Source organism: Pogona vitticeps, chromosome 4 (assembly GCF_051106095.1).
Source record: "Pogona vitticeps strain Pit_001003342236 chromosome 4, PviZW2.1, whole genome shotgun sequence".
Lineage (NCBI taxonomy): Eukaryota > Metazoa > Chordata > Lepidosauria > Squamata > Agamidae > Pogona > Pogona vitticeps.
The window spans coordinates 53,174,618-53,187,561 of NC_135786.1; the positions used below are offsets into that span (position 1 = coordinate 53,174,618).

At 41.4% G+C, this 12,944-nt stretch overlaps 1 protein-coding gene across 4 annotated transcripts in view; it reads left to right on the top strand.

Moving 5' to 3' along the window:
* The first annotated feature begins 1,225 nt into the window (after positions 1-1,225).
* Positions 1,226-12,944, top strand: part of TCP11 (t-complex 11) — a 29,519-nt gene continuing 17,800 nt past the window's right edge. Inside the window, exons 1-6 of one of the 4 annotated variants that reach the window (XM_020796163.3) lie at positions 1,226-1,364; positions 2,774-2,922; positions 3,606-3,738; positions 6,038-6,158; positions 9,242-9,462; positions 12,680-12,816. In XM_020796163.3, the coding sequence (XP_020651822.2) occupies positions 2,781-2,922; positions 3,606-3,738; positions 6,038-6,158; positions 9,242-9,462; positions 12,680-12,816 (754 nt within the window). In that variant the 5' untranslated portion in view covers positions 1,226-1,364; positions 2,774-2,780. Of the gene's footprint in view, positions 1,365-1,534; positions 1,632-2,464; positions 2,923-3,605; positions 3,739-6,037; positions 6,159-9,241; positions 9,463-12,679; positions 12,817-12,944 lie in introns of those variants that run through there. The other 3 variants (XM_078392703.1, XM_072997406.2, XM_072997407.2) reach the window with 3 other exon arrangements.

The following is a 12,944-nucleotide window of genomic DNA, read 5'->3' on the forward strand; positions in this document are numbered from 1 at the left end:
CCAGTCAGGAAGACAGGAGAAAAATGGCAGGAAAGAAAGTATAAGAAAGGGGGAAGGCACACCGTCTAGTTTAGTAGAGACAGAAGAAAGTGAGAGTAGTAAGACAGAGAGGATCCTGCCAACTGGATGGGAATGGATCTGCTTAAAGAATCCCTTGACACACAAGTGGGAGAGATTGATGGTGCCCAGGGAAGAAGCTGAGCACAGGAGAGTAGTTGTTCCTCAGAAACCTTCTTACTGGGGAGAGAAAGAAGCACAAGAGTGGGGGCATAGGCTGAGAGAGGAGACAGCAAGAGGAGAACAAGAAAGGAGAGAGAAAGCCAAATGAAGGGCACAAGAGATGATGGAGAAGAGAGAATCCTGGGGACCTGGGACTTCTTCGAATTGGGCAAGCAATTGAGATGAGATAGAATACCTGGGAGAAACCACCATGCTCCTGCTGCCGTTATCAACAGGGACAACCATGAGAGACTAGGACCAGATAAAACAACCAGGACCCTAGAATGTTAGTCAGGAGAACGGGTTGGAACACCTTGCTTTAGAGCTGGGATGGGGCAGATCTAACGGAGATGGGGGGAGTCAAGTGCCCTGCCACTTGTGCGGCCTCGGGCAAGCTCCATAGTCCCAGAGCGCCACCCGGAGGAGAGACTGCTTTATACTAGAAAACTCATCGGAGGGCTGTCGAGTTAATGGCACTGAAAAGACTGAATTGAAAAATTCCACGCCTAAATAATGTGGAGATTGAATTTTTAAAGCATTAGATGGCGCTGTTGTCTATCGTTTACAATCCTTTATGCTGAGAAATTACTTTCCTTATACTAAAACAATTTTTTCCCTCGGGGCTTGTATTTACCAGGCATCACATAATAATTACACTGGGCAAATATTTCATCCTGAGAAATACCTCCTCAAAGAATACTGACTTAGTAGTGTATCCCTTTCCCATTCCTGCTGTATTTGGTTCCATCCACAACAATAAAGCCCTGCCCACGAGGCTGGAATAAGCTACTTATAACAAAACTGGGGAGTCCCGTTCTCTCAGTGCAAAAGCATGAGAAGGAAACTATAACTTTAAACTGAAGAGAGAAATATACAAATATTTCTTAATTACTCTGCGACAGGAAAACCAGAATTTTTTTCACCAACTTTTTTTTCACGTGGCATAACCTCCCCCCCCCAGTACGAGTAGATGGTTGGTTCCATCCCGTTGGAATTGGCTAGGCAGGAGAGGGTGGCAACACTAACGAACCCCTTAGGAACCGCGGTGGCTGTTTAAAGGCGGCCTGAGGCCGGGGCTGCGCTGCTTTGCCGGTCCCTCTGTCATCGCCGCTTGGCTCTGCCTCATCTCCCCTGCCCTCCCTCAGGTCTTTCATATGGCGCGCTCTTATTCGTCCGTCTCTCACAAAGGCGACGGCGAGGAAAACCGCCTGCTTTCACACGGGGGGCTTTCCCGTTTTCTCCTTGCTCTTTGTGCATATTTATTAGGCTAACGAATACCTGCTCGGAAGTCATTTGCGGCGTGGAGGGAGCGAGAGTCTCTCGCCTCCTCCTCTTTCAGAGTCCTGCGGCTTCTACGAGAGATAAAAGAGGGTTTGGAGGGAATAGAGCCCAGTTTGTCACACGGCTGGGTGGTAAGGCCGAGGAGAAGGACGGCCTGACTCTGAAATGGTGGCCCACGGCTCTTGTATTATATAGAGTATAGAGAGAAACCTAAACAGTGAGGCAAAAGTCCACGGGAAATAAGATTGGGACCTAGGACTCCTTGTGTTTTATGGCAGCCTCGTCTCAGTACTTATCACAGTTTCTATGTTTACGTTCCCACACTGAGTTCTAAAAAATAAATAAGGGCGAACTAAGCTTTGGAAAGTTACTTTTAAATAGCACTAGTTACTATTACAATTTTATTGTGATTGGACAGTTACCTTTTTGTCAGTTTAAGAAATTTGAGAGCTACAAGCCTGTTGGCCTTTTGTAGAAATACACCTAAGTACTGAGCTTCTGTAATGAAAAACGTATCTAGAACAAGTTATAGATATACTGCAAGAGGATTCAAGTAATCACTTGGCACATTACAGTTGTAATATAACTGGGTTATGTTTGTTATTGCAGTATAAAAGTTATTATTTGTAACTAGTTCCAAGGTATGAGACAAAACAGTGAAAGTATTGTAGTTGAGTGAAGACAAATGAGATAAACTTCCCTATTAAAAAAGAAATACAGCTATTTGGTCCACAAGTAAAATAAAAGTAGCGTTAGATAATATGTTTATTTGACCATTGAAATACTAAAAATACAAGCTTTTGAGTCGTTCAGGACTTCTCAGGCCGGGCATTACAAAGTTTGGAATTGGGAGAGTCCAAAAATCATCCTTGATTGGATGTTATTGTTTTGGTATCTGATATTAGGCTTTAGTCCCAAAACTGAAATTGCAGGCTTTAAGGTTCATCTTGAGGTGCAGTGGGGGTCCTTCCCTACATAGGTGTAAGAAAGGTTGTGGATAATTCTTTATGTTTAATACTTAAGTGGGGTAGGCATCAAGGAGTGGAGGGGCGATGGTATGAAACATACTTCATTGTCAATCTTATGTGCAGCAGTCAGAGATCACAAATAAATGAGCTGCTAGGATATACAGTGCAGTATGGCCACTGTTATCTTAGGAAATAGTACCTTTTTAATGCTCATTTGCCTAACTGGGTTGCATTAAAATTTAATTTCCACACCTTTCAGAAGTTGCTTTGATGCTCTGTATCATTAAAGTTGTTTCTTCTACTAGGAACAAGATGCCTAATGTTCAGGATGCCACCTTTAGTGACTGCAGTGACTCTCAAAAAGGCACAGAGTGTAATGCTGGAAAAGCAAGGGAACATGAAAATAGTGATGGTGGAGACATTCCGAATCTTTGTCCGCCTGAGATGCCATCTTGTATGTGTAACTATGTTTGAATGCTGTAAAACTCAGGTTTTGTTTGTATTTGAGGCAAATTGGCAGGTATTAAGGACAAAAAAGTGCTTTAACTTGGTGATTGGTTTTGTTGAAAAAATCTGAAAGTACTTTGGCAATCAATGTGACATCTGAAGTGAATTGTAAAAGTTTTATGCAATTGTTTTGGGAAGAAAATCATACAAAGGTGTGCAGGAAGACTTTAGGCTAATATGATGATGTTTAAGACTAATAGAATCTTTTTTCCATACAGTATTAGATAAAGTTGTTGTAAAACAACTTTGCCAAACAGCAAAGCTCAGAATATGTATTAAACATTTTCCTAAACATACTTATTAGATGAAATAATATTTGTGTTATTATCAAGAGGTTGATGATGGGTGAGTACAGTATTGGATCATTTATTTATTTATTAGATCCATATTCCATCTCCCTCTCCCCACAAAATGGGACTCAAGGCAGTTAATACTACATTCAAAGAAAACATACAGGTAAATCATCTGAAAATACATAGCTGTTGAGCTGCAGTTAGCTTCGCTGTTCTCAAGTTGTGTACCTTTTTGACTGAATACTGATCAGTTTTAAAAGTTGTGCTGTCCATGTATAAATATTGCTTTCACCTTTGGTGGATAAAGTAAGAGCTGTTCTATTTTATTTCCATTCAGCTAGCCTTCCTCAACTTTTTTCTATGCCAGAACTGATAGAAACAGCCAACGAAGTCTCAAAAATGACCATTGCACATGAAATCATAGTAAATCAGGAGTTCAAGTTGCAAGAAGTGAACTTTGCTCCAAACAGGTAGTTATTGTTATTTTCCCCATACTCCAGACAGTTTTCAGGCAATGCTGTACAAGAGTGTAACTGGTAAAATCAGCGTGGGATTGGAATATATTAAATAGCCTTAATTTCTAGATTTTTGTTTAGCATAGGCATCCTTTAGTTTTTGTAATGTTTTAATATATAGAAAATATCAAAAATTTATATTTAAACTGTGACTCTGTATAAGAATGTACATAGTGAAATCCTATGCATAATCACACAGAAGAAAAGCCAGCTAATTTCAATACTCCAGTAACTCGACCCCCTCTAATTGAAAGAGTAGCATTAGGTAATCTATCCCATAAGTGTGTTTTAATAGTTGAACAACATGTAAACCTATTCCTCCAATAGTGTAGTGTAATATTTGAGTTATAGTCTGCCCTTCCTCACAGGGAAGGGAAGTAGAAGTGAATGTAAAGAATGTGCACAACTGTGAGATCCACGAAGCTGAAGCACGGCATGCTGGTGGAGAGCATTTGGGTGAAAATCAGAGGGAAGAGTGAAAATAGTGGCATAACTATGAATATCTGTTGCAGACCTCCTAGTCAGACTGAAGATTGGAATGATGACCTCCTAAATCAGATTGCTAAATGTTTGAAACCATAAGAACTACAATTATAACCAAAACACTGTCCCCCTTTGCTTCTTTTAAATAGCCCCTGAAGAAGGCCACAGGCTGATTTGGTGAAAGGGCAGTTTTTAAAGTATTAAGACACCAGTCCCCCCCCCCATTTCCTTTGACTTACTCTCTCCCTCATATTTTGTGACTAATGTGATGTGGCAGCAGAAACAAATGCAATATGAAGATTCATTGACAGAAGTAAAGCATTCAGATAGAGGAAAGTACTGTAGTAGTACCACTCTCTTCTGCTTTGGTAAGACCTCGGCTTGAATATTATGACCAGTTCTGGGCACTACAATTGAAGAAGAATGTCAGCAAGCTTCAATTAGTCCAGATGAGAGCAACCAAATGATAAAACACTGGGAACTCAACACTGTGAAGACTGAAGGAGTTGAATCTGTTCGTTCTGGAAAAGAGGAAGCTGAGAGGTGTTGCATTTGAAAGGCTGTTGCATAGGAAATGGAACAAGCTTGTTTTCTGCAGCTTTAGAGGACAGGACCAGAACCATTGGATTTAAATTACAGCAAAGGATATTTTGAATGACCATTGGAAAGAACTCTCAAATTGGGAGTGGATACATGATAATATATTCAGCCCTCTGAGCTGTTCCAAGGAGACACATGGTCAGTAGCATCAAAAACAGTTGAAAAATGAAGGAAGATGATCCCACCATCTCCCTAACAAAGGCAGTCAGAGCTGTTTCTGTGCCCTGTTGAGCCTGAATTTAGACTGAAAATATTCTAGATAACTCTGCTATATCCAGGAACATATGTAGCTGGTTGGATGCCACCCTATCATTCACCTTGTTCAGCATTAGGATTTTAGCAATTAAGTGGCAGTGATTTAACACCCTTAGTTGAGGGAGAACTCTTTCAAAAAAGGATGCACCATCACTTTCTTCAACAAAGAAAGAAGGGGGTGGGTTAATTAGAAAGAGATATGGGCACTAGTTGCTGTGTATCATGTGATGTTTCCTGCCTTCCTCTTTATACTTTGCACCAATAATCATCTCAGCAGCAGTATCCTTGGCTGCCCTTACTGTCTCATTCCACCTAGAGACATAACCGAGGCATACATTTGTAGAAATGGAAATAGGTTTAGTGTTAAACACACAAGATCTTTATGATGCATATAAACGGTCTCCATTTCAAGTGGTATATCATGTTTGTACACTTTAAAAATTATGTAGAAGAAATATACCTCAGAATAAACATTTGATGTGAAATTCTTAATCCACTTCTGTAATCTGTTGACTATATAAACTGCAGTAAGTAGGAATTTCCATTTTCCTCCTGACAGTATTTGCGTGAGAAGTTACAACAATTTACGTAGGACTATGAAGAGCTATGTGTAGAGACTGCACAAAGCAGTACTGTAATAAAACAGTGCGACAGTGGCCATATGATGTGGGGGGCAAGATTTTGAGCTGCAGTCTGCTAATATTCCAGTACAGTGTTGTGGTGGCTGTATGTGTACCTCACATTCTCACTCTGACATTCAAGGACTTAATTGTTTAGTTCTTTTTGTTGATGTTTCTCATGATGGGAAAGATTTTAATAGGTTAGAGGAAGAAATACTGAAGGCTTTACTATGGGTCACTTGGTATTAAATTGTGGGTGGAAAAATGTTTACCCAATTGCTTTTGATTTAATATAGTTTGGAAAACAGAGTGAAAGAGACATTGCACAAAGCATTTTGGGACAATCTGAGAGAACAGCTTTCTAAAAGTCCGCCAGATTATTCCCATGCTGTCAAATTACTTCAAGAGATCAAAGAGGTGAGTGATACATAGGTTAGTGAGGAAATATCCTTACTTGTGCTTTATTATTGACCTTTTGTGATGCTCAGATTTTTTTGGTCTTTAGTAAGTTTACATGGGACTGGAAGTAAAACAAGAGTTCCAAAACAAAAGAACTACCGTATTTGCCGGTGTACAAGATGACTTTTTGGGCCCAAAAAACATGCGTCCAAGTGTGTGTGGGGTCATCTTGTACGCCGAGTGCACTTCACTTGGGCTCGCTCGCCCGCCACCCCCCGTTTCCCCTTTTCTTCCTCCTCCTCCTCCTGCCACCCCCCCTCAGCCTCTTGCCCTCTTCCTCACCCTTGGCCAGAGCCCGCCGCCCTGTGCGCGCTGAGCCAGTGGCGCGCTCGCTCACCCGCCACCCCCCATTTCCCCTCTTCCTCCTCCTCCTGCCGCGCCCCCTCAGCCTCTTGCCCTCTTCCTCGCCCTTGGCCAGAGCCCGCCGCCCCCCGCGCACTGAGCCAGCGGCGCACTCGCTCGCCCGCCACTCCCCGTTTCCCCTCTTCTTCCTCCTCCTCCTCCTGCCGCCCCCCTCAGCCTCTTGCCCCTCTTCCTCCTCCTCCTGCCTCCGCCCGCCCAGGCTCTTCCTGTTGGGGGGTCGTCTTATACGGCCGGTCGCCTTGTAGGCCGGCATATACGGTATTTTACACTGCTGGAAGAATTTTGATTTCTATCATGGAAGACAATTCCTCCTATACAGTAACAGCCAGCTTTAAATGTAAGCAATTTGAGTTGTGGATGGACACTGGCCCATACTGAATGAATATCCATCCATCCATCCATCCATCCATCCATCCATCCATCCATCCATCCATCCATCCATCCATCCAATCTATCTTACCTACCTAGCCTATCTTACCTACCTAAAATATTTCTACCCTGCCTTTCTCCTTGAAAAGGACCTAAGGTGGCTTACAACAATGAAAAACAATATTTAAAGTTGAAAATAATGAGATACACAGTGGTTAGCATAGTTAAAAGACAATATTTAAAACTATGAACAATGAGTAAAGACGCATCTTACACCATTAGCAGACAATATTAAGGCAAAGATCAATAAGGATACTTTTTTTTTAAATGCCACTCTGAGAAATGGAAAACACCAAAATGGAAAACACAAGCAGTACTAAAAATCCAGTCAAAGCAGTAATACATAACAATCTATCTAAAAATCACACACAGGTAGCTGGTTACTGAGGGAAGGCTTGCCTGAAGAGAAAGTTCTTTGCCTGCTTATGGAAGAATAGCAAAGATGGGGCCAGTTTGGCCTCCTGTGGGAGGGAGTTCCTAAATATGGGAGCAACAACAGAGAAGGTTCTCTACTGTGTTCCCATCAGACACCCCTGTGAAGGTGGCAGGACTGAGAGAAAGGCCTCTCCTGATAATCTTGACACCTGAGCCAGCTCATAATGGGAGATATGGTCTTTGATATAGTTTGTCCCAGGCCATTTAGGACTTTGTATGTCGGACTTTGAGCCCGATAACTGATTGGCAGCCAGTGGAGCTGCTGTAATGGTGGTGTTATGTGATTCCTGTAAGCAGCCCTAGTCACCAATCTGGCTCCTGCATTTTGAACCTGTTGAAGTTTCCTTACACTTTCCATCGGCAGCCCCATATAGAGTGTATTACGGTAATCCAGCTGGGAAGTAACTAGAGTGTGTGCCACAGTGGCCAGATCAGATCTCTCAAGAAATGGAAGTAGCTGGCACACTAGTTTTAGTTGTGCAAATGCACTCCTGGCCACTGCCAAGACATGGTCATCAAGACTCAGATGAATCCAGGAGCACCAAGCTGCATGCCTGTTTTTTCAATTAGAGTGTAATTCTATCCAGTACCAACTGCAACTGTATTCCTTGATCTGCCTTTTGACTGTCTGGAAGCACCTCTGTCTTGTCTGGATTAAGTTTCAATTTATTCACCCTCATCCAGTCCATTACCAAACACTGATTTAGAGCTGAAGCAGTTTCCTTGGATTTATGTGGCAAGTAGAGGTAGAGTTGAGTGTCATCCGCATACTGGTGTCACTGAACTCCAAAGCTCTGGGTAATCTCTCCTGGTGGTTTCATTTAGATGTTAAATAACATAGGAGAGAAAACAGACCTCTGGGGAATCACACAGGTCAATGGCCAGGGTATTGAACATGACTCCCTCAGCACCACCACTTGAGTTCTTTCCTCCAGGAAGGAGTGGAGCCACCATAAAACCGTGCCCCCAAGTCCAATTCCAGAGAGATGGGTCAGGAGGATATTGTGGTCAATAGTATTAAAAGCCGCTGAGAGGTCCAGCAAACCCAACAGGGACACAGATCCCCTATCCAGTTCCCATTGTAGATCATCTACCAAGGCGACCAAAATTGTCTCTGTCCTATAACCAGGCCTGAAGCCACACTGAAATTAATCTAGATATTGTCTCATCCAGGAACCTCTGGAGCTGAGAGGCCACAACTTGTTTTAGTACTTTCCCCAAGAATAGGATATTAGAAACTCGTCAATAATTATTTATTATTTATTTATTTATAAATTATAATTATTCAGTATTGTGGGGTCCAAATAAGGCTTTTAAACAATGGTCTTAGTATTGCTTCCCTTAAACATGATGGGATCCTACCTTGTTGCAAGGAGGTGTTCACCACTCCTACACAATCAACCAGTCCCTTTCTGGAGGCTTTTATGAGCCACGAAGGGCAAGGATCCAACAAGCATGTAATTTGTTACATCCAGTGTTCAAGTTAGTATTTGCCACACAACTGTGCAGTTCAGTAGCAGTCTTTTGTGAGTCATCCCTATATTTGTCTGCACTTTATTCAGACTATTCAGACCCAGAGGATACAGTCAATCATACAGTTATTTTTTTATAATTAGTGATGTGTGAAAGCTAACTAGCCTGGAAAATTGTTTTAAAAAAAGAAAAGAAAAAAAAGAGGGGGGCACCTGCACTTTGCACTTAAAGCTTTTGTATGGGAAACGATCATACTATTCAGTTATTCATGTTTTTGAAACTCAAGATTGCAAATCATTTTGAGCTGCTTGCACAATGGTTATACTCCATTCTTGTGTTAGGCACTGCTGTCACTGCTTTTACCCCAGCAAACCCGTCTGCAGAGTCAAATTGAAGAAGCTCTGGACATGGAATTGATAAAGCAAGAAGCTGAACATGGGGCTTTGGACATTGCCAACCTCACCACTTACGTCCTAGATACAATGGCAATGCTTTGTGCACCTGTTCGAGATGAGGAACTACAGAGGCTACGAATGATAGCAGATCCAGTGTATTTGCTCAGGTGGGCACTTTTGGCTTGGACAAAGATAAATCTCTAAAAGTACAGTGTTGCCTCGCTAGACAATTGCCTGATGGGATGAAAAACCCACAAGACAATTGGTTTTTGCGATCACCATGGTGCCTGGCAAGACTTTTTTTCTATGACTGTGCTTCACAAGACTTTTTTTTGAGACTGATGCTTCACAAGACTTTTTTTTTATACCGATGCATAGGGAACCTCGCAAGATGATTTTTTTCACAAGACGACGATTTTCGCGGAATGAATTAAAATTGTCTTGCGAGGCACCACTGTAATATATTATTTATCAAAGCTACTTGAATTCAGATTTTCCATGTTGCTATTCTACATGTGAAACATTCCTATTAGTTGAAATGGGGATTTTGGTTGAAGTAACTTTCCAGACTGACTTGTGCATGGAAGTAATAAAGGTATGGGAATACTTCCTTTGTATATCATTTTCTTAAGAATTCCAGAAGTAAAATAAGCTTTGAGCTTGAAACTATTGTTGATAAAAATTGTATTGAATGGGTTGAAATATAACATTAATCCATAATTTAGTGCTGAGCGTAGGCATAGTGATGTGCCTTGGATTTACAGTATATACCATTATTTTCTACTTCTCTAAATCTGTTGCAAAGTCATAAATATCTGCTTTCATTTTTGAGTCAGTGATTTGCATCATGTCTAGATTAGAGAAACTAGGGTCAGTGTAAACTATGGTGTGCTAAAAACCCAGGATGATAAAACATAGTTTAATCCAGGCTTGTTTGAATGAACAATATTTTAAATTCAGCTGTTAATGAGGAATAACAAGAAACTCTAGTTTTGCCTCTTTTATATATGAGCTTTATTTTCTTCCTTTTTTGGGAGCAGTTTAAGGTTGTTAATCTGTTTGATTTATTGCCTTCAGTATTTAGCTTTGGTGGGATTAATGGATAAAAGGGTGCTGAAACAATAGGAATGATGGGCTGATGTGCCGTAAGACAAACTGGAAGAAATTCAGAAGAGGGCAACAAGGATGATCAACAGACAGGAAACCAAACCATATGATGAAAGACTGAAAGAACTGGGCATGTTTAGCTTTGAGAAAAGAAGACTGAAGGGAGATAAGATAGAACTCTTAAAATACTTGAATGACTGTCATACAGAGGAGAGGCAGGATCTGTTCTTAATCATCCCAGAGTGCAGGATATGTAACAGTGGGCTCAAGTTACAGGAAGCCAAATTTTGGCTGAATATCAGGAAGAAACGTAACTGTTAGAATCATAAGACAATGGAACCAATTCGCATTGGAGCACTGCAATCCTGGAGGCATTCAAAAGAACATTAGATGATGATCTATCATATGTATTTTGATGTTGATGCTTGCATTGAACAGGGTGTTGGACTTGAAGGCTTTATAGGCTCCTTCCAACTCCATTATTCTATGATTCTAGGAGGACCAGCAGCAAAATCTAAGTGTGGGATAGATGTTACTTTTACTTCTTCACATTTTTTTCTACATGTAGGATAGTTAGAACATTTGATAACCTGTAGGGTGTGTTTGTGTGTGTCTCTCTCTCTCTCTTTGTGTAGCAGTTATCTCAGTTATCTGTAACAAGACAGCCAAATTATGCCAGCCTGAATTGGTCTTGTTTGTGCTAATTAGGGTTGCTTCGAGATGCAGTATATAATTTGGGGCTATCCTTTGTATCCACATGCAGAGATCAGTCACACTGCATGTTTGGTTCAGTGTCTAGAGGGAAATGTAAGAAAAGTCTGTCTTTCATTTTGATCTGCTATCTTCCGTTTTCCTTGGCTTTGTAAAGCTGTTTCTGGTGCTAAGGTGAATCAAGGGATGGTCAAGCTATCTTCTTGGCAAGGAAGGCAGGCCAGAGACAGCAGATGTGTTCATCAAATACCACCAGTGAACTTGTTTGTACTTTTTAATATACATAGCTCAGCTTATCATGGTGTGGCACAGGTGAGGCACATGAGCAGTACTAATGTCTGTACTGCTCATTAGAGCAAAGTGTAGTAATGCATTGCCCAGCTGCAGCCTATAGATATAAACAGGAAAAAAGTATGAAGGCTGTTTGATTTGCCCAGTTGTTGTTTGGACTTGATGAGTGGTGGCTTGAAGGTCATGCTATCATCCAACTTATTGGGTGCACTGAGGAGTCTAAGTTACTCAATAATCTCTTCCTGTAAGCAGACCTGGAGCTGACTTGTCATCTCCCAGAGATTCTCACAAATTCCTCCTTTATCCATAGGTGGTGTACACACCATGCCCCAAGCAATCCTGTTAACACAATCAATATCTTCTTTTCCTTTAAAGGGAAAGATTTGTCAAGACTGTTAAACTGCTGGCTGACTATACCTTTGGTGAAGCTGCTTAACGATCTTGAGAAAAGAGAAGCATTAGACCAGTGAGCCACAAACTGGATGGAGTGGTCTTGATGCTCCTATATTGGGCAGGCAGATCAGAGTGAGAAATACTGTTTCTCAGCCCACCTACTCTGCTTAAAATTGAATTTTTCCCCACAGGCCAATGCAAAGTTGGGTGGGAAGTTCCCCTCTTTCCTGGCCAATGAACAGTCAAGGTGGGAGGAATCCCCTGCAGTCATTCTGCCTGTGACCCTGGCTGCTCCACATGGGAGCCATCATGGCATCTTTGTTCCCTTTCACAAGCCCATGGTCTGCCACTTCAGCAACAATAAGGGCACACCAGGTTCCTATTTCTGCTAACCTTTGGAAGGGAAGATGAAGCTTTCTATTTCTTTTTAATTATTGCTAACTGATACAGTGCATCAGCGATGTTTTGACAGGACTTTAAAAACTTTTCAGAACATTGCTGATACATTAACAACACTTAAAGGGAGATGCAAAACTTTTTCTCCCTTGCCCTCTAAAGGTGAATGGAAAGGAATCTTTCAGTTTCTCAAGATCATTAAGCAGCTTCACAAAAGCATTAACCAGCCAACTATCATACATGTTCAGTTTGAACCAAAATGGAGTGATCCTACCTGCACCAAAGGAACAGTAGCTCCTTACAGGACCCCAAAAGTGTATGTAGGCAATGATCAGGGGCAGACTGGTTTTCAATGGCTTCTACATTGTGTGGTCACCAGAAAAAGGAGTGATCTAGCCTGTCACTAACCTACACTAAACCATGGGGCAAATGGTCATCGGATAACAACCTCACTGCAATTGACTTTGTTACTATTGCCCATGATAGAGAGATCTTGCATATTCTGGACTTAATGAAAATGGATATGGTGAATTTTACCATTTGGACCCTTCGACCACATCTCCAGGAGCACTCAGTCCAATATGAGAGGACAAAATTTCAAGAGCTCCTGAACAAACTACCAGGTGAGTATCAAGGGTGACAGTAAAGAAGCTACCTGAGCTCTTTTCTTGAGGAAGATTAAAAAGTGATGCAACCAAAAACTCCATAATACTTCCTAAAACAAATACATACACGGAGGAAATGTTGGGAA